The sequence below is a fragment of the Alnus glutinosa genome, chromosome 6 (genome assembly GCF_958979055.1).
Source record: "Alnus glutinosa chromosome 6, dhAlnGlut1.1, whole genome shotgun sequence".
NCBI classification, from domain to species: domain Eukaryota; kingdom Viridiplantae; phylum Streptophyta; class Magnoliopsida; order Fagales; family Betulaceae; genus Alnus; species Alnus glutinosa.
The window spans coordinates 18566112-18584880 of record NC_084891.1 but is presented as its reverse complement, the minus strand read 5'-3'; the positions used below and the strand labels follow the sequence as shown (position 1 = coordinate 18584880).

The 18769-nt window shown below is 34.3% G+C and overlaps 2 protein-coding genes across 4 annotated transcripts; one reads left to right on the top strand and one right to left on the bottom strand.

Moving 5' to 3' along the window:
- Positions 1-7933: 7933 nt before the first annotated feature.
- LOC133871140 (oxysterol-binding protein-related protein 4B-like) lies at positions 7934-16362 on the top strand. 3 transcript variants are annotated; one of them, XM_062308517.1, is made up of 7 exons: positions 7934-8091; positions 11206-11361; positions 12541-12786; positions 12898-12994; positions 13069-13360; positions 15079-15181; positions 15879-16362. In XM_062308517.1, exons 1-7 carry the CDS (start codon positions 8089-8091, stop codon positions 16134-16136), a joined length of 1155 nt encoding a protein of 384 aa, XP_062164501.1. In that variant the 5' UTR covers positions 7934-8088; the 3' UTR covers positions 16137-16362. The 3 variants fall into 3 exon arrangements, with proteins under 3 accessions (XP_062164501.1, XP_062164500.1, XP_062164502.1); XM_062308516.1 differs by having other exon boundaries at positions 11183-11361; XM_062308518.1 differs by lacking the exon at positions 7934-8091 and adding an exon at positions 10959-11093.
- A 946-nt stretch (positions 16363-17308) lies between these two features.
- LOC133871739 (uncharacterized) lies at positions 17309-18245 on the bottom strand. The gene is made up of 2 exons (XM_062309151.1): positions 18183-18245; positions 17309-18048 (listed from the first exon to the last, which is right to left on the bottom strand). The coding sequence occupies exon 2, from the start codon at positions 18032-18034 to the stop codon at positions 17480-17482; it is 555 nt and encodes a 184-aa protein (XP_062165135.1). The 5' UTR covers positions 18035-18048; positions 18183-18245; the 3' UTR covers positions 17309-17479.
- Positions 18246-18769: the final 524 nt, after the last annotated feature.

The following is an 18769-nucleotide window of genomic DNA, read 5'->3' as shown; positions in this document are numbered from 1 at the left end:
AACAACATAAAAAGGAATTAAAATCTCTCAATGTATCATAAAATGAAATTAAACTAGTCTGAAGAGTCTGAATCATCTTTGACCCAAAAATCCACTACTAGAGCCTCTGATTTCGACTAAATAAGATAGAGAAAATATAAAACTTCAATAAGTTCATCCCAATCATCCTCATGCTCATCCCACGAGTTGCAACCAAACATAATCTAGCTCCTCAACGATAATCTTGACAAAATCATCCACAATCACATACCTTCTTGATCGCGAGCCTCGCCATCTATCTCCTAACTAATTGTAAAACATAGATAGTAATAGTAGAAAAAAAGAAAAGATAAAAAAGATAAAAAAGAAGTGTACGTCTACGACTTAGTGAGTCAATAACACATGAAAAACAATTATCTGTTAGTGAACTCAAGAGTAGGGGTGAAGCTACATAAGAGGTTGGGGGGTCCTTGGCAACCCCAAACATTTTTGCACTTCATATAAACACAACTTTTTATATCTGGCCCCGATAGTGAAAATTTGTGTTGTGAGTTTTTTTTTTTAATGCAGAAATCATGTCAATAAGATATTATACATAATTATATGTAATCCATAACTTTTTCCCATATGGTCTATTTGAGCCCTTAACTCATTGATAGGGTTTGCGATGTCCCGATGGACTTATAGTACAACACCAGTGACTTAGTGAAGCACGCATATCATCATCCCTAATGGCCTGACCGGATTTAAACCCCAAATTATCCACACCACTAACGATGCTGTCTTTGTGACCACCACCCGTATATGGTTGCGTCGGTCACTTATAAAATCTTGGATCTAAGGCTGGACAACATAAAAGTAAATTATGGACCATAGGGTTAAGTCTTTATAACCATGTGCCTGCTATCTATACATGATGATCCACACATCATATGTTCAATAATCATAACTAATTTATCATATACAATTATAATAATTTGTTGGAAACATTAAACTCATAACGTAATTATTGAAGTAAAAGCATGCATAAAAGATCTCATCACTTGTAAAGAGAAATATAACATTTGCATGTTAAAAATGGTTTAATCGTTTTGTAAGCATTTAACTTAACCCAAATGCTCATCCTCAATCCTGGACATCTTAATTTCACATCTCTGCAAGTAATATTCTAATATTAGATATATTACATACTAGAAATCTTATTCTTATACGTGAAACCCTAATCATGCATTAAAAACCCTAGTATTATCCATTTTGCTTGCATCGATCCTTCAACCCTTGGGGATTGATTGTTCGATGCCGACCATAAACCAAAAATTGCCCAAAAACTCTTATCAAAACCTAATCTTAAGTTCAACCAAGACTACCAGTCCTAGAAAGCCTAACAAGCACCATTCATTTCCATAAAATATCTAACCCATCAACTCTATCATAAATCGTCATAATAACTCATGGGTCTACATTTCCTCTCAAACAGTAAGTTAATAATGCAAGATAGCAAAATGCCACATGCTTATCGAAAATCCTAGCCTACCTATAGATCAACCTACAATATTAAACCTAGAAACTTACATCAACAAACTACAAGAATACAACCTAAGTAGTAGCTAAACATCATGCTAATAATCTTATAATAATAAATAACTACAAGATTAAGGCAAGAGGTTATTACCTCTCTTGAAGGTAAAACTCAAAGAAACCATATCCTTTCTTTCAAACTCATTCTCTCTCTCTCTCTCTCTCTCTCTCTCTCTCTCTCTCTCTCTAGGGTTTCTAAGGCAAGGGGGAAACAAACATGAAAGGGTTTGGCGTAAGAATACTTAAATAGACCTGCCATGCACATACAAAAGGCTGAGGTGTCGAAATTTTATTGCATGCTATTTGTCCTTAATCGTTCGATACCCACCTCGAACGATAGTTAGGGTAAATTCGGCATCGATTGTTTGTGGACAGATGTGCAACAACCATTTGACATGGGATCGATCGTTTGAGCCTCGAAATTCATTCTAAATATTTATTTTGTTGGAAACATTTTTTAATACAATTTATGGAGCACTTGTTTATGCATGTACATTATGAAAATTTTATGAGAATTTTATAGGTAAATAATTTTAAAATATATAAAGGTCTCAAGGTTTGTAAGCTTTTATTATTATTTTAAAGTAATTGTCATGTGTCTAGGCGGAATGATATACTTGCTGAATTTGGTTCATTCCAAATCTGTTCCTAAGACACCTGTCAAGTTGTGGTTGGGGCGAAAGCCTAGTATGAGATGCATCCACATTTGGGGTTGTCTAGCACATATGCTGAAAAGGAGGTTTGATAAGTTGGAACCAAAGGAACCAAGGGTGGATTATTCTATAGTCTTGGGGACATGAAGTGTTTGTTAACATAACGCCAAATTCCTAAAGGATGACTATGTGAACAACTTCAAGTCAAAGTGTAGGGTGGTTCTTGAAGAAATGTAAGATGCTAGAGCGGGTAAATCTTTAGAGATATCTAGAGAAGAGCTAGTTATATCAGATACACCATAAGTTACTATTGATGAGATACATAGTAACATCATACCGCATCGTAGTGGGAGGATTATCCGGGCACTAAATACATTCATGTTTTTGGGAGAAGCTTATAAAGCCATCTTGTTGCTTCAGATACAAATGGTTAGTGAGGGACTTATTCATGTACACACTCTCTTCTTCCAAACTCTAGCGGCAATTTATTCATCAGCGATGTCTCTCAAGATTCCATTCAAAAGATACAACAAAATTGCAATGTGGACTTTTTCTTCAAGTTCCGTAATTTCCTCCTTTGATGATGTTGATGGCGCCTCACCATCCAAAATCTTCGTCAAGCCTTGTTGTCTCAACAAGAGCCCGCATTTTGGTTCGCCAAAGACTGAAATTATTATGACCATCAAACTTTTCAACTTCAAATTTTGTTGTAACCATCCCATAAAATAAACACTCGATCTCTAATACCAATTTGATGTGACAATAATTTTAGGATCCCAAAAAAGGAGAAAAAGAAGAGAATAAAAATAACCCAAAGACACATGACACCAAGATATAACATGGTTCGGGTTTACAAGCCTACATCGACAAGTGAAGACGACTAGAAGGGAATTTACTATCAAAAGATGAAGTACAAAGAGCAGTAAAGAAAAAACTATCCTTGTCTTACGGCACTCCAAAATTGAGAAGTGTTTGTGCAGCGTCTCTTTCTCACGTTGTCACATGAAGGACAAAACCGTAAACTATTTCTCCCTTTCTTTCGCTGTGTCAAAGACCAATAGAAAGTCGGTGGTCTCCTATTGCTGATTCACATAGGGTTCCATGTGCACCATTCTACTCGGGTCAGAGCGTAATCTAGTGATGCTTTCGCCATTGGACTATAGCCATCTAGGGTTTGGCCCTTCACCACTTCGCCTAGCAGCACGATGCTTGTATTGCACTCCCAGAACCCCGTTTTCACAGTTTAGGTTGCTCCCATTTCACTCGCTGCTATTACGGGAATCACTTTTGCTTTCTTTTCCTCTGGCTACTAAGATGTTTCAATTCGCCATATAAGTAAGATGAAACACAAGTCTAGAATCCAATGGGGGAAGGAACTTAAAACCAACACGTGTAAGGAATAGCACTTTGAATGGGAGAATGAAAAACAAAAGCTGGGGTCCACAGTGTTGACTTGATGAGATCAAATCACTCACACAACAGATATAAACATTTTTTTTTATTTAAATAGTAATAAAAAATTATTGATGTGATATAAAAAATGAAAAAAAGTTGAAATGTTTTGAAGTTGATGTTTTTATAGAAGAAGTGAAAATAAGAGAAGTTGAGGGAAGGGGGATTGCCAAACGGGGCCCAAATCACTCAACAGATATAAATATACATTTCGACACATATTTATAAAGTTCGAAAGATGTACCTTTTGTAATATACAACCGTCGTCTCTATTTTGAATTGTGTTTATAATATTGTTTGTATACAATAGAACTATACTATATAAAGGAAAAAAAAAGAAAAAAAAAAGAAAAAGAACTTATATAATCATTACATTTCAATTCGACCCTTTTCGAAGCTGAATTTCCAGCCATATATAGATGATTGGTCTATTCTCTCTCATCTTTCCCTTGTCATCTTCCAAACATTCTGAGTGGTCCTATCAGGAGGAGCCACTTAACATCTGATATTGAGATCCAAGTTAATTAATGCACCAGTTGATCATAATCAAGATTTAGTTGGGGTTTGGCAAAGGTGAATGAATAAGCATTTATATCAAAATTTGATCATTTTCATTTCAAACTTGCATTAATTGATCGATTATTCAAAGAGTCCACACACCAGTGTGTGGACTCTGCCTAGCTTGTCTCTTAATTAGCAGTTAGCACACCCCCATGGACGGATGGACCAAACTTACGGTCATCAAGAGGGCTAGCTTCAACCCAGCCGTCATAGGTGGGTGGCTGCAATTAATATATTTGAATGTTTCTTTGGGTTAACGTACGTTGGGGGCTTCAATCCATCCGTCATCCCCTCAATAATTATGATCAAGACTATAGGTTGGAACATAGTCTCATCGCTAAAAGAAAAAGAAAAATCACATCTCAAACAAAATATCTTTTTTATAAATCATAATCTGTATCTATAGGAGTACGCATAAAGAGCAGTTAAATAGACACTATAAAATAAACCCTAACTCTAATTTGATTGACTTTGGGCCAAATCCATTATTGCATATCAACTCTTAAGACATAAATTAAATACTAATAACGATTACAAAATAACACAAAATCTTAAAATATAAATTAAATACTAATAAATTTAAAGACCGGATATTATTTCTTCTTCCTGCATCGATCAACTCTCCCTTTAATTTTTCACTCTCAAGTCAAAAATTGACTTCGTTAATTATCAGGACGTTCCTGGTCGTGGTTTTTAAAAATACCGTCGGATTTCGGTGACTTCTTTTATTTGTTATGCTGGAACTCCGGCACCACCGGTCTGGCCGTTCGACAAATAAACAAGACCTGACTTCTTCAAGTGATCAAAAATCGAGTTTTGTAGTTGAATAAACAATCACATTTGCTAGACCAATTGTAAGGAAAGTTAAATTTTGTAAGGTTAGTATATGATCGACTAATTGAATGGAATTCAAAACTGATGTCTTTTTCTTTTGACATGAGAGGTAAGGTAGCCTATAAGAAAGCATTTTGACCTCATCACGACAAAAACCACACAAGTACTCATCGTAAGTCAGAAGTCTTAAATTTTATCAACCTTGATCCATAACTTTGTCCAAAAGAATAACCAATCCATACTATCTGCCGCCTCTCTTGAAATGATATACCTCTCCTTCTTATCTGGCCCCTTTGAAAGTTTCTGACCCCTCCCATCACCTTAGGAATTTTTTTTTGAATAATTGAAAAATAGGATTGTTGTGATATAAAATTGAAATAATTTATTTGAAAAAGTGAAAAAAAAAAAAAAAAAAAAAAATTTACTGTAGTGAGTTTTTTTATTTAAGAAATAATAAAAAAAATATTGATGTGATATAAAAAGTGGAAAAAGTTAAAGAATGTTTTGAAGTTGATATTTTTTAGAAGAAGTGAAAATAAGAGAAGGGAAAGGGAAAATGAATTTCAAACGGGCCCTTCTCTCATAAATGACACATAAATGTGAGAAAAAGTACGCATTAAAGGCTACGCACCATGTTATGCATATACACCTCTTTTTTCCTCGTTGGTGGGCTGCCTGTCACTTGTTTAATGATACGAAAAATCTTTATTTAATTCCAATGAACTTTGATCGCTTTTGTAATTTCTTTCTAAAGGTAATTTTGTAATTTCATTAAGTTTACAACAGTATAATGACCATTTTACCCTTTGATGGTCTAACTTAACACCAAACCTTAACGCAGTGGTGAGATTGCAAAAAATTGAAAGTTAAATATACTAATTTTAGAGTTTTTTGAACTTTAGAAGGGAGATTGCAAAAGTGTTGAAAGTTTAAAGGAGTTAAGTAAAGTTCTTCCGCCCCATCTTTTTCTCCAAAAGAAGGAAACACAAGAAATTTGATATGAGAGAGGTCTAACCAAAGTTTTGCCCAACAAATGACAAAAAAATACATTTTTGATCTCTTTGATTTAAAATTTTGACAACTAGCTTCATGCGATTTGAAAAGTGATTAATCAATCTTTGAGTAAGAAAAAGAAAATAGTCCTTACTGTCAAAGAAATTGACAAAATCTGTTACTTGATATGTCAACATCAATCATATCGTGACACGTGTCACTTACAATAAAAAATAAAAAAGTTTTAAGGCCGAACCATTCCAAATAGCCAAAACCAACCACATAGCTTTGGGGTGGTTCAAGTGTTGTAATATATATATGTGTGTGTTACAAACATTATTTCATTTTCATCCATCTTTAAATATTTTACCATTTGGTATTAAAATATATTCATGAGTTTTTATGGCAAAGAAAATAAAAAAGAAAAAAATAAAGTTATTTCGTTTTATTGCTTTATTTTTCTTCTCTTCAAATGTTTTGACCGTTGGGCTTTAATCTTTTATAATTATTATTTTACGGTTTTTTTAGTGTTTTAATGTTACAGTTTTGAAGTCTTTTAATGTTTTTTTTTTTTTTTACAAGTTCACACAAGAGGGAGAGGAGATATTCGAACTAGTGACCTTCGCTTCTTGAGGCATGGTTCCCAACCGATTGAGCTATCCTTTAAGGACTAAGTCTTTTAATGTTATGACCCTCTGATCATATATTGCTTTTAATGAAAATCCACATGTACTCATATATTGAACTCTCCAAAGGAAAAAAAAAAAAAAAAAAAAAAAAAAAAAAAAAAACCACAATCATTTTTTTTTTCTTTCATTTTTGCATATACAGTACAAAGTGTTGTAAAACAAATGTTTTGAGGGTATAAAGCCACTCTATTATTAGATTCTATATACAAAATATTTGAAGTTTTTCATCCACTTTGATCAAAGGGTTGTTCTATTTGATATTCGTTCTTGGAAGTGTGTTCTTAAAGAAGATATAAGCTATAGTCTAATCTTGGGAGGTTGCGTGTCAAGAGATCCGATTACACCGAGTTATATACTCTGGGAGGCACAAATCAACCTTTAAGGACAACGTTCTTGTGTGATTCTATAGCATTATGAGATCTTTCCTTGCTTTAATTTTAATCTCTTTTACTGTATGTATTTTATTATGATTATTATTTCGAATTAATATGGTCTAGTATCAACAATAATATTTTCAACCAATTATTTATTTTACAATTATTTATTTAATTATTAATTTTCAGATTGATATTATTTTATTTCAATAAGAATTTTGTGCATCATCCAAAATTATTTCCAACATCAGGCACCCTTCATTTGGCCAAAGACATCTCTGTTCCTTTTTTCTTTACATGTGTATATATATATATATAATATAAGAAATATATTAAATTGATATTGTACGGTATTTCCCCTTGAATATATTTCCTACATTGAAAGGAAATATATCATATGATACTTCCCTTTTATAAGGGTGATTGTGATTAGGTTCAATGGTAATCAAATCAATCAAAATTGATTACCATTTTTACCCATCTCAATTCTCATATAAATAGGAGTATTCTGTATTATAAATCAATCAAGCAACAAGAGTATAAAATAGCCTTAGAGTTTTAAGGATGTAGGTCATAGATAAAATCACGTAAAATTTTTTGTGTTCTTATTTTTTTCGCACTTCATCTTTAATTTTTCATTCAATTATGTTTTCTTCCAATTATTTGCATAACTTCTTTGAGTGTAAGGATCAATTTTTGTTTTTTTTTTTTTACTACTCTAGAGAGGGGTTATAAAAAAAAAAAAAAAAAAAAAAAAAAAAAAAAATCACCATAAATAAATACCCGCCAACTGTCCCTCGTTCTCTCTCAAGCCTATAAAAAAAAGCACTTGGAGGTCACGAAGAAGCCACACAAAATAGTCCTCCTAACTCTTCAAATTCTCGCAACCAAATTCTCTTCAACTTCTCCAAAACCAAAAATCTCTTCAGCGCCCCCCTCTACGTACCAACTTCACCATCCGCCAAGTCTCTTCAAATGGTATGCCCTACTACTTCTCCCTCTTGTCTAATCTATCTTCTCCAATAAATTATCTATAAATCTGATCGATCGGAAAAAGTCTGTATTTCATTTGTATTTCCGGCCATGTTATTGCCTTTCGTCGCCGGCCGGCCTTCCTTTACATGTTTCCTAGGTTGCTGTTTTCCGACATGAAAAAGCGGTTTCCATTAGAAAAAAGCAGTTTGCCGGCTATTCTGTGAATAGTTACTATATATATTCGCATCCATCTTTTGCGAAAGCGAGATGAAATGGAAACCGAAAAACGGCAAAAGTTTTGACATCGAGTTTCGTGGCCTGCTGGCTTTTGTTAGTTGGCTGCTTATTTTATTATTATTTAATCCTATTTTTTCTTGTTTTTCCAAAATCTTTAACGTTAAGTAAGGACAACCTGCTCCGACTCGTAGATTCCTTTGCTTCTATTAATTAGCATGTTTCCAGGTTTCCTTAAATAGAGAAAATTTGCCAATTACTATAAAAAGTCGTTGATATTTATTAACCAGACTAATTATAATATATATATTTTTTGGGTTTTGATTTTGATGGTCACTTCATTTTAGTTATATGATAGTCATTTTAAGGTTAGACATGTTTCAATTTCTTTATTTCTATGTTTCGACTACTCTTTTTTACATGTCTCCGCTCTTGGTCTTGTAATGGGTTAATTGTTATTAATTAGGACCCAAGCGTTCATGTTAATTTATATGGATTTGGCTTAGGTACTGTAAAAATTTGAAGAATGCTAGGGATGGATGCTAAATCTTTTATTAAAAGATGAGTACCAAGATGATGTTAAGCTTATTCATTAGAGATGATCAAAACAATTAGTAAAAAGAAATTCTACGAGTAGTCGAGTACTAATCAAAAAGTTTTACATCATTTTGGTACACATTTCTGTTAGAATATTTATTAAATGATTAACATGGTATCAGAGCAGAGGTTCTCAGTTCGAACCATGTCTCTTTCATGTACCTCTTATTTCAATTAAATATTTCACATGTTGAGGGTCGTCTCACCTATGATAGGAGAGTTTGAGCTCAAACGTGAGTGATAGTGTTAAAATATTTATTAAATGATTAAATTTACCCCTTCTTATCAGCTTCAACTCTTAGGATTTAATAATCTCTTAGTAAAAAAATTAGTATTCTTAATATTGTTCTAAGAAAATTATACACGTGTAATAATTTTTTCAATGGTTCAGATTTAATTTTAAATTTTTTATCATTAAAAAAAAAGAATAAAATTAAATATGAACAGCTGTAAAAATTATTATTATTTTTATTCTACTCAAACCAAATCAAATATATATTAAATTTTAATTAAATATCTTAATTAGTTTTGAAAAAAGTTTTAGATAATTGCAGAGGTATATATATTGCTATCTGTTTTTTTTTTTTTTTTCTTTCTTGTTCAACCGTGTGACATCACCATTTTGAGACAAGTTATCGTCTACAGTGCAGATTTTCCGTTCCATTGTCTACTTTTGTGATATCACTGTTTGTGTTTATTATTTCAAATAACGTGTGCTACTTTTTTTCTTTTTCGTTCAACCGTGGCTATGTCTGGCAAAGACCTTGCCAGGCCACAATACTGGCAAGTCATCTTTTCTCATTTTTTTTTCTCACTTTTTTATATTTTTTAATAATAATCTATATCAAAATTTTTTATTTTTTATTTTATTTTTTATACCATAATAATAATTTTTTATTATTATTATTTAAATATAAAAATTCATTACAATACAAATATTTTTATTTTCTACACAACTTTTTATTTTATACCACATCTACCATTTTTTACTAACTTCAAAAAATAACCATTCACTATCTTGGCATGACAAGGTCTTTGCCAACCATGAACCGTGTGGCGCCACATTTTCAGGGCTTTTTTTTTTTTTTTATTTTTATTTTTATTTTTTTTATTTTTATTTTTTTTTTTATGTGTGTACTTCTCTGGCATCACTAGTTTGGTACGATATTCAGGCATGTATCCTTTGGTCCCCTAAAACCAGAAAAATTAAGTTTTTTTGAAGCATTAAATTTATTCATAATGATTAGGCCGGTGTTCTGGTTTTCTGACAATGATTGCCAGCCAAATATAAACTTTATGATAGAATGTTTTATTTGTGCATTAATGAGACCTTCAAATATGTAGATATATAGTTTAATTTACTATATTTTGATAAATATAATTGCGTGTATAGTTTACACTATGAAAAATATTATTGTAACGTTCTTTCATGTTGAATTTATTAAATTTTATTTTTGTTAAAAGAACATAGATAAAAAAATCGTCAATAATCTGCTATTTTAATTTTTTGTTTATTGTTAGATAATATTGGCCTTAAAAGAGATATTATTTGTCTTCTGTGACCCCTTGTTTTATTTATTTTTTATTTTTGGATAAAGTCTCCAGATATATATATATATATATATATATATATATATATATATATATTAAAAAAAATATTTTATTTATCTTTTTTACACAAACTCTCTCAACACTCGCGTTCCTTTGCTAGAGGCCTATTCTTCTTTTTCTTCTCTTTTTATTTTTTATTTGTTTTTAAATAAATTTTGATCTAAAGACTAATTCTCACTGTCACATCATTAAATTATATGACAGCCATATAACATCCTATTAAATATTATTACTCTTTTTTAGTAGTTATTGATAAAAGTCTTATACTCGCATTAGTAGATTAATGTTAATTACTTGACAACTGCACGACTCTAATATAATTAGGATGACGTTGTAGTATTTTTTATTTTATTTTACAAGTATTTTGATGCTTACTTTCCCATCATCCCCGAAATAATAAAAGAAAAATAAAACAAAAGTAAATTAAAGAAACAAATAAAAAGAAAAATGGGAAATAGAGCAGATCGAACAGATTCCCTTACGAAAAATAGCGCGTGAGTCTCCATACCGTCTAAAAGCAAATTATTCTCTGGTTTGTTACTAGATGCTTGCAAGATCGATAGGTGATCGAATTTCTCTCTTTTTCTTTTCTTATTTATTTTTATTTTTATTTTTTTTTTATTTTGTCTCCCTCGCTCGCTGCTAACCATAGGGAAACGTAACGACGTGATGCAGGGAACCGGAGAGGATGGGGAGAGCAGGATTGTTCTTGCGAAGCCAATGACACTAAACGGGGAGTCAGATGTTGATTACACAGCTCCGAATCCTCTACAGCTTGTTTTAAGTCTCTTTAAAAATGTGTTGCCAGGGTCAGATCTCTCAAGGTTTCAGGCAAGCCACAACTCACCCTCTTATCGCAGGGACCTATTTGTTATTTTTGCATATTACATAAAGCTGTCAAAACATTTTTATACTGCAAAAAGACTCATTGTACATGGGTCGTAGGGACTTATTTGTTATTTTTGCATACTACAGAAAGGTATCACAACATTTTTATACCGCAAAAATACTCGTTGTACATCAGTGGTAGGAACTTATTTGTTATTTTTGCATACTACAGGAAACTATCATAATATTTTTATACCGCCAAAAGACTTGTTGTACATCGGTCATAAGGACCTATTTGTTATTTTTGCATGCTAAGACTTATTATTTTTTTGCATACTACAGGAAGCCATGAGAACATTTTTATACGGCAAAAAGACTAGTTCATCGGTGTAACTACATCGACTGATTTTTTTTTTTTTTTTGGATATATATATATATATATATTTTCTTAAAAAACCATGTTGATAAGATCAAATCTCTCACACGGTTTTAGGCAAGGTCAAACTGCATGTATACATAATATAATCCTAAATCAATACTTGTTCAAGTCTAGTGTCCTATTGCATATTCCCTCGATCTGTTTTTTAACTAGCTTTTCATATGCACATCTTACAGTATGTACTCCTTCTGTTTATTGCTCTTTTTAACCTGTTAAATCATCAATTATCCCAAAATAATAAGTTGGTCGGAATGAAATATCATTTTAAATCATCGTTTATTCAAGCTAATAAGATATGGTCAATATTTAATTAAAATTCTAATACCTTTTCACATGTAGGTCAAACACAAAACTTGGCCTCTTTTATATATCATTTTAAATCATTAGTTATTCCAAAAGTTTAAACCGGTTGGAAAGAGAGAATTTAATCATTTAATTAAAATTTTAACATTCCCTCTTAAATGTGAACTCAAATTCTCTCTTATCAAGGAAAGCTCAACATGTACGTGAAATATGTAACTAAAATTAGGGGTAAATTATAGAGTTAGGGTTCGAATTTAGGCTCTAATATCATATTAAATCACCACTTATTCCAAAAGATAAAAGCTTATGGAAATGATAAATATGATATGAGATTTCATCTTTGAACTTCACATAATAGAGATGTGATTTTCAGTTGTAATACTTGTGACGATTATATGGATTTAACAACAGGAGATTTGTTGTTCATTTTGCAATTGCAGCTGCCACCTCTCTTCAACCTTCCCAAGTCACAACTTCAGTGCTTCGGCGAATCAGTGTATTGCATGGCTACTGATATGTTGAGCAGGTGTAACAGTAGCGAGAACCCCCATGACAGATTCATAGCCGTTGTAGCATGGAGCATTTCCACTGTGCGTCCTCTGTTGTTTGGCGTTGCTCCTTACAATCCTATTCTTGGAGAGACACACCATATTTCGAGGGGAAATCTCAACGTTCTACTTGAGCAGGTTTTACTTTCTACAACTCTTTGAGTTTGAACAATGGAAGGCTAAATGCCTTCTAAAGAAAGATTGGCGTATTTACTTTGTGTAGAATCCTTGTAATCCTTCTTTCTGCAGGTTTCACATCACCCACCGGTATCTGCCCTCCATGCAACTGATGAGGAAGAAAATGTTGAACTGATATGGTGTCATCATCCTAGGCCCAAATTTAATGGTACCTGAATTTTAGTAAATGTTGACATATTTTTCAGTTTGTCAATTACTTATGTCTTTGAAAAACCGATATAGGCACTTCGGTGGAAGCTGAGGTGCAGGGCAAAAGGCAGCTGAAGCTCCTAAAGCGTGGAGAAACTTATGTAATGAACTCCCCGAAGCTATCCATAAGATTTTTCCCAGGTCCTGGTGCGCAATGGGTTGGCAATGTCAGAATCCAGTGTCAAGAAACTGGCCTTGAAGCAGAGTTATGCTATAGAAGCAATTCTTTTCTGTGGCGTAAAGGAAATCATCGATCTATTAAGGGAAAGATATTTGAATCATCGTCGTTGAAGACTCTTTATGAGATTGATGGTCATTGGGATAGGTATATCACTATCAAGTGTCTTTCTAACAGCATTCCTTTTCCTTTCTTCAGTTTCTTGCTATCATTCAAAATCAATTGCTGTTAATTACATAAATTAATTGTTGGTTCTTTCTTACTTGATGATGTTGAAATCTGCACGGCCACCATGCTGAGAAAAACTTGAAATTACTCAAACAAACTGGATTAGAGGCCTGCTGGGTGAGGTGGTGGGGGATACCTTGGATTCTTAAGTTATTTAGTAGCTCTGTCATTATTTGTTGCATTGAACTTTAATTGCAGTGCATGCCCCATCTTTGCTACGGCCAAGAAGGTCAAGACAAGGCCACCTCCACTGTGCTTCTTATTTGAGGAGCCGTCCACCTCCACTATCCAAATTTCGAACTCCTCCCCCTCTGCCATTTCTTGTCGGCCCTCCGTAAAAGTCTGCCAATGCCTGTCCTTTGATCCTCGTCCGTGGGAGGTACTCGATGTCGAATTCACCAAGTTCGATTGGCCATTTAATAAGTGATCTCAAAGTCTCCGGTTTGTGTAGGGTCTTCCTGAGGGGCTGGTCAGTGAATATTCACACAATATGCGCTTGGAAATATGATTGGAGATGTTGTGCACGGTTCATTGCCAAATCTTTCATGAAACTGCTATACGACCAAACCCCACCCAAAAGGAAAAGGGCTGCCAAAACCACCTGTTCTTCGTGTCCATCCACCAATAGCATTTCTCCATTGAAGCGAGTCTTGTTGGTCCTGGGGGCTCAACCGCTCCAGGGATATTGGCCCCTCTTGAGTGACCTCCTGGCACAGCTCTACGTGTTGGTTGGCATGTCATCTGAAAGAGGAAAAAAGGGACAAAGACCACACAATCTCGTTCCAACAGATGACAAAAACTGATGATACTGAAATCTGGACGGCCAATTCCATGCCGAGGAAAACCTCAAATCACTGAAACAAGCTGGCTTAGAGGCATACCGGGGTGAGCCGACGGGTGATACTTGTGATGCCTAAGTTAGTCGGTAGCTCTGTCGAAGTCCTTCCCAAGGAGGAGTTCTTGCACAAGTGTGTGTTCAACTGAATGAATGAGTGAAAAACTTGCCCCCTCTTTTGATCCCTTCTTTCTTCCTTCAGTTGAAGGCCATTCCTCCTTCGTACGACCCTGCCACGTGTTGCTTTTGGACTAGGTTGCATATAGTTTTTCATCTAGTCACGTTCACCAGCTTTGGCAAGGGGTGTCCCTAATAATCTTCCTTCTATTACTGTCCAGTTTGCATGAAGAGCAGTGCACAATAGTTGTACACAACATGTGCATAACTGTTGTTCAACAGTTATTTCTCTTGTATTAAATGCCGCTGCCCCTATAATCTACAGCGTGGGTTCTCTAGGAAACCTACTAACAACATCGGGGTTGGAACCTAGTCTAGGAAACGTGGGTGATTCGGTGCTTTGCAGTCTAGTTTGGTTCTTCTGCAGCTGCACAAATAATATTGTTGGGCCAATTCGGGCCTGAGTTGGTCAGCACCTGCAATGGGCTGCTGGACCGAAGTCCAGAGAGGTAAACCGGTTTATCATTGTGTCTTTGATCTGCCCTCAACTGAAATAAATTGTAATGAACAAGCAGCTTTTGATTGTGCCTTTTTTGTTTAATACCAAAGATTATGTTCGAAATTTTAAGAAGCACCTACATTGTATGTATAATAAAATGTTGACTTTTTTCATTTCTTATTGTAGAAGTGTCAGTGTGAAGAACATCGATAATGGGAAATCTACAGTTATTTACAATGCAAAAGAAGTCATTTCAGGTCTGAATGCCCCTATCGTCAAGGATCCAAGGGTAATTCACTTATAATCCTCATATATTCCTCTATTCCCCTGTTTTTTCTTCTTGTGTTGAGTTCATATTTCAGAAAATATGATCAGATATAATGGCCTTTTCTCTTTGCATATGGAGAAATAGTTACCTTTTTGTGTTATAGATCTACAACTTGAATATATACACTTGTATCTGAGAAGCAAAAGATGGATTTTTCTTTTTTCAAAAGGTATGATGAAAAAACATATGAATTACAGTAATGATTTGTAATCTGAAATATCTAGAAAGAATTAGAAACTTACCACAATCTAAGCTAAACCTTGTTTCAACTGAGGTATCAATCTGGTAAAAAAACTGCACCTACTGTATCTGTCATTTTTTTTGAGTCCTATGCTTAGGCATACGGTTACTTGTATATCCTTGCTTTTTCATTTCTTCCTTGTAAATAGTATAAATGCCAGGGATGCGTATGCAAAAATGTCGGGCATGTTTGCTAACCCACTCTCTCTTTCCTTTTTTCCTTTTTATCAAACAACGTTGAACACAAAACACTCACAAAAAAACTCAAAACATCTTTCACATTGTTGTCACATCAAAACACTTTTTCAACCAAAACACAGAAGAAAAACGCCTTGTAAAAAAGGTTATCAAACACACCCGTCATCTACATTTGCAAGTGTGTACCTGGCAATGAGTTTATATTCTCTTTTGCCAATAGGAAGTGTGGCCAAGTGAATCAGCTGTGGTGTGGAGTGAGGTGAGCAAGGGCATCCTGAGCAAAGACTGGGAGAAAGCAAGAGAAGCAAAGAAAGCAGTTGAGGAAAAACAGAGGGAGCTATTGCGAGACAGAGAGTCAAAAGGGGAAACATGTTGGGCTCCTAAGCATTTTAGTGTGTCTTATAGCAAGGAAGGTGGGTGGGACTGCTCACCTATTCAACAAAGGGTCCCACCAGCGCCCATTGTTGTGCCCCTCTAATTGTGGGTTTCTTGCAAGCTAGTCCTAGGATAATGAATTGGTCATAATTGTTAGTTGCTTTACCAATTCACCTGTAAAAGAGTTTTAAAGTGTCACCTATTTTTGGATTTTTAGTAAACTTAAGTGGCTCTACCCTTGCTTTTGTGTTGAATTCTATTTCCCTCAGTTTTTGTTTCTGCCTCAATTTTACCTCATTATAATTATTTGGTGACCAAGTTAAAATGAATGTAGTCATTTCATCTTTTCTTCTTTTAAGTTTTCATCATCAATTAGTTGAAGTGGGGCTAATGAATTCATTGCTGGGTTCAATATTAGGCTTGAAATGGAGAGAATGTCATCCTAAATTTTAAGATTTAATGTTGATACTTTTCTTTTACTGTTTTCTTAAACCACCAAGTAAGGAGAGAGAAATGAATGTAGCAGAAAGAGAGAGAGAGAGAGAGAGAGAGAGAAGAGAGTAATGATTAAAACAAAAGGGAGAACTTCATTTATAACCTTTAATTTTTCATCATTTTTGAAAAAATGTATCCAAACTTTCAAAAGTGTCAATTTAGGATATTCATCTTTCAATTTCAACCATCCGTCAGAATTTTTCGTTAAATCATGTCAAAATTTTCAAAATACCCCTAAATTTTTGTAGGAAAAAAAAAGAAAAAAAATTACTAGGATTTAAGTGTTGGAAAGAATTTAACGGAATTTGCAAAAGTACCCATGCCTGAATCTTTGAAAATATTTATAATTTTTTTTTTAGAAAAAAATAAATTCATGGGTATTTTGAAAATTTTAATAGAATTTAATGGAAAATTCTAACTAAAGGTTGAAATTAAAAAAAAATTGACAGATGAATATCCTAAATTGACAGTTTTTAAAGTTTAAGTATCGTTTTTTAAAAGTGATGAAAGATCATAATTATAAGTGAAATTTTTCTAAAAAAAAGAATACATAAGCTAAAGTACTTGCTTAACAGTAGCTAATAAAAACGCAAAATATGTGTCTTAGATAACGAGAAGACAAGTTATTGGGCGTGATTTTTGCCTCTTATTAGCTAACTATACACAATATTAAGGGTTTAGACAATTTTTTTTTTATTTTTTGAGAAAAGTTTAGACAATATCTTTGCAGTCACTTGTAAAAATCATATTGATCAGATAGACCAATACCATAAGATCAAATCAAGCTAAATCACAAACATTCATTTTCCCATCTCATCAATACCTATCACATCTCGATCTGTCAATATGCCTCCTATAAATCTAAGGCAGCAAAGCCAAGCAAAAGAAACTGTTCTTCTTTTGAATTTTTGTACGTACAAGAACACCACCTACCTCCAAAAGTCCTAACAACTACTCAATTACGTACTTTTCTTGCAAATCTGATTCGCTTCTACGATTGAACGACCTCTCTCCAATGGTGTCCAATATCGGCCTCCACGGCCGAGCTCTAGCCGACCTCTGTGCACCGTATGCCATCATCATCATCTTCCCCTCCGGCTCCACAAACCGGCTAGGACTTGCAGTACCCGGTGAACTGAATCCTGGGCTCGAGCCGTACTGATCACTCCGCAAAGGAGATTTAGCCTCACGCCGGCTAGCTTTTGCTACTGCAGTTAGCTTCCTCACGATGGAGACCAAGTCCAATGGAGAAACATCAGGTTGTAGTACTGAGAATGGCAGCAAGAAATAGATTTTGCCCGGTTCGAGCTGGGTGTCAGGGTTCAGTGGCTCGGACCCGGCGCAGAGAAGCTGAGCCGGGGTGCACACAAAGTGCTTTGGGGGCTTGCCGGTGGCTTGGCTAACTGAAACAGGATGTTCAAAGTCCTCCACGTAGCCATTGAAGTGAACCAGTCTTATGCTCTTGGCTGCTGGTGATGATGATCTGCATGGAAAACAAGCGCCCATCTTTTTTCCTCGATCTGCAAGATCGATAATGCAAAGAAGGAAAAGAGTGGAAATTATATATAACAAAGAAGAGAAATCCTCTTCTTTGCCTTTAATTATCAAATAATTCAGATTTAATCGGAAAAGATTAATGCAAGTAATGACTCACTTGGAAGCTAGTGACAACTATTGATCAACAATCAAACAATGACTTTTTGGATTTCAGGCAGTTTTTCCAGTTTTTCATCTTAATTTATTGTTAGAAATAAACAAGTCAAACACGCTAAATATATGAGAGAGATCAGAGAGAGTCATATATATCTAACACGTGCGTTCAATATAATACAGGACTCCACCTTAATTCTAATGTAAGGAAATTTGAAAGAGAAAAATTATAATTTATAATCAATGCATTTCCTGCTAGGGTTGGCAATTTTTGACACGACCCGCGAACCCGATACGGGAAAATAGGGTTTGAGTTTTATATAATCGGGTTCGGGTTATAATCGGGTCAACCCGATTATGACCCGATTACAATCGTGTCTGGCGGTGAACCGTCAAACACGATTCTGACCCGGTTATTAAAAAAAAAAAAAAAAAGAACTAACCCGAAACGAAAGTTATGAAATGCCCATTTCCATTTGTGATTCACTGATTCTGTGAAGTGTGAACTCACAATCTCACATATTCACTATTCAGGTTGGAACCCTAGCCCAGGAGCCCGCTGCTAGCCGCCTGCCCGCCCGCACTCCGCAC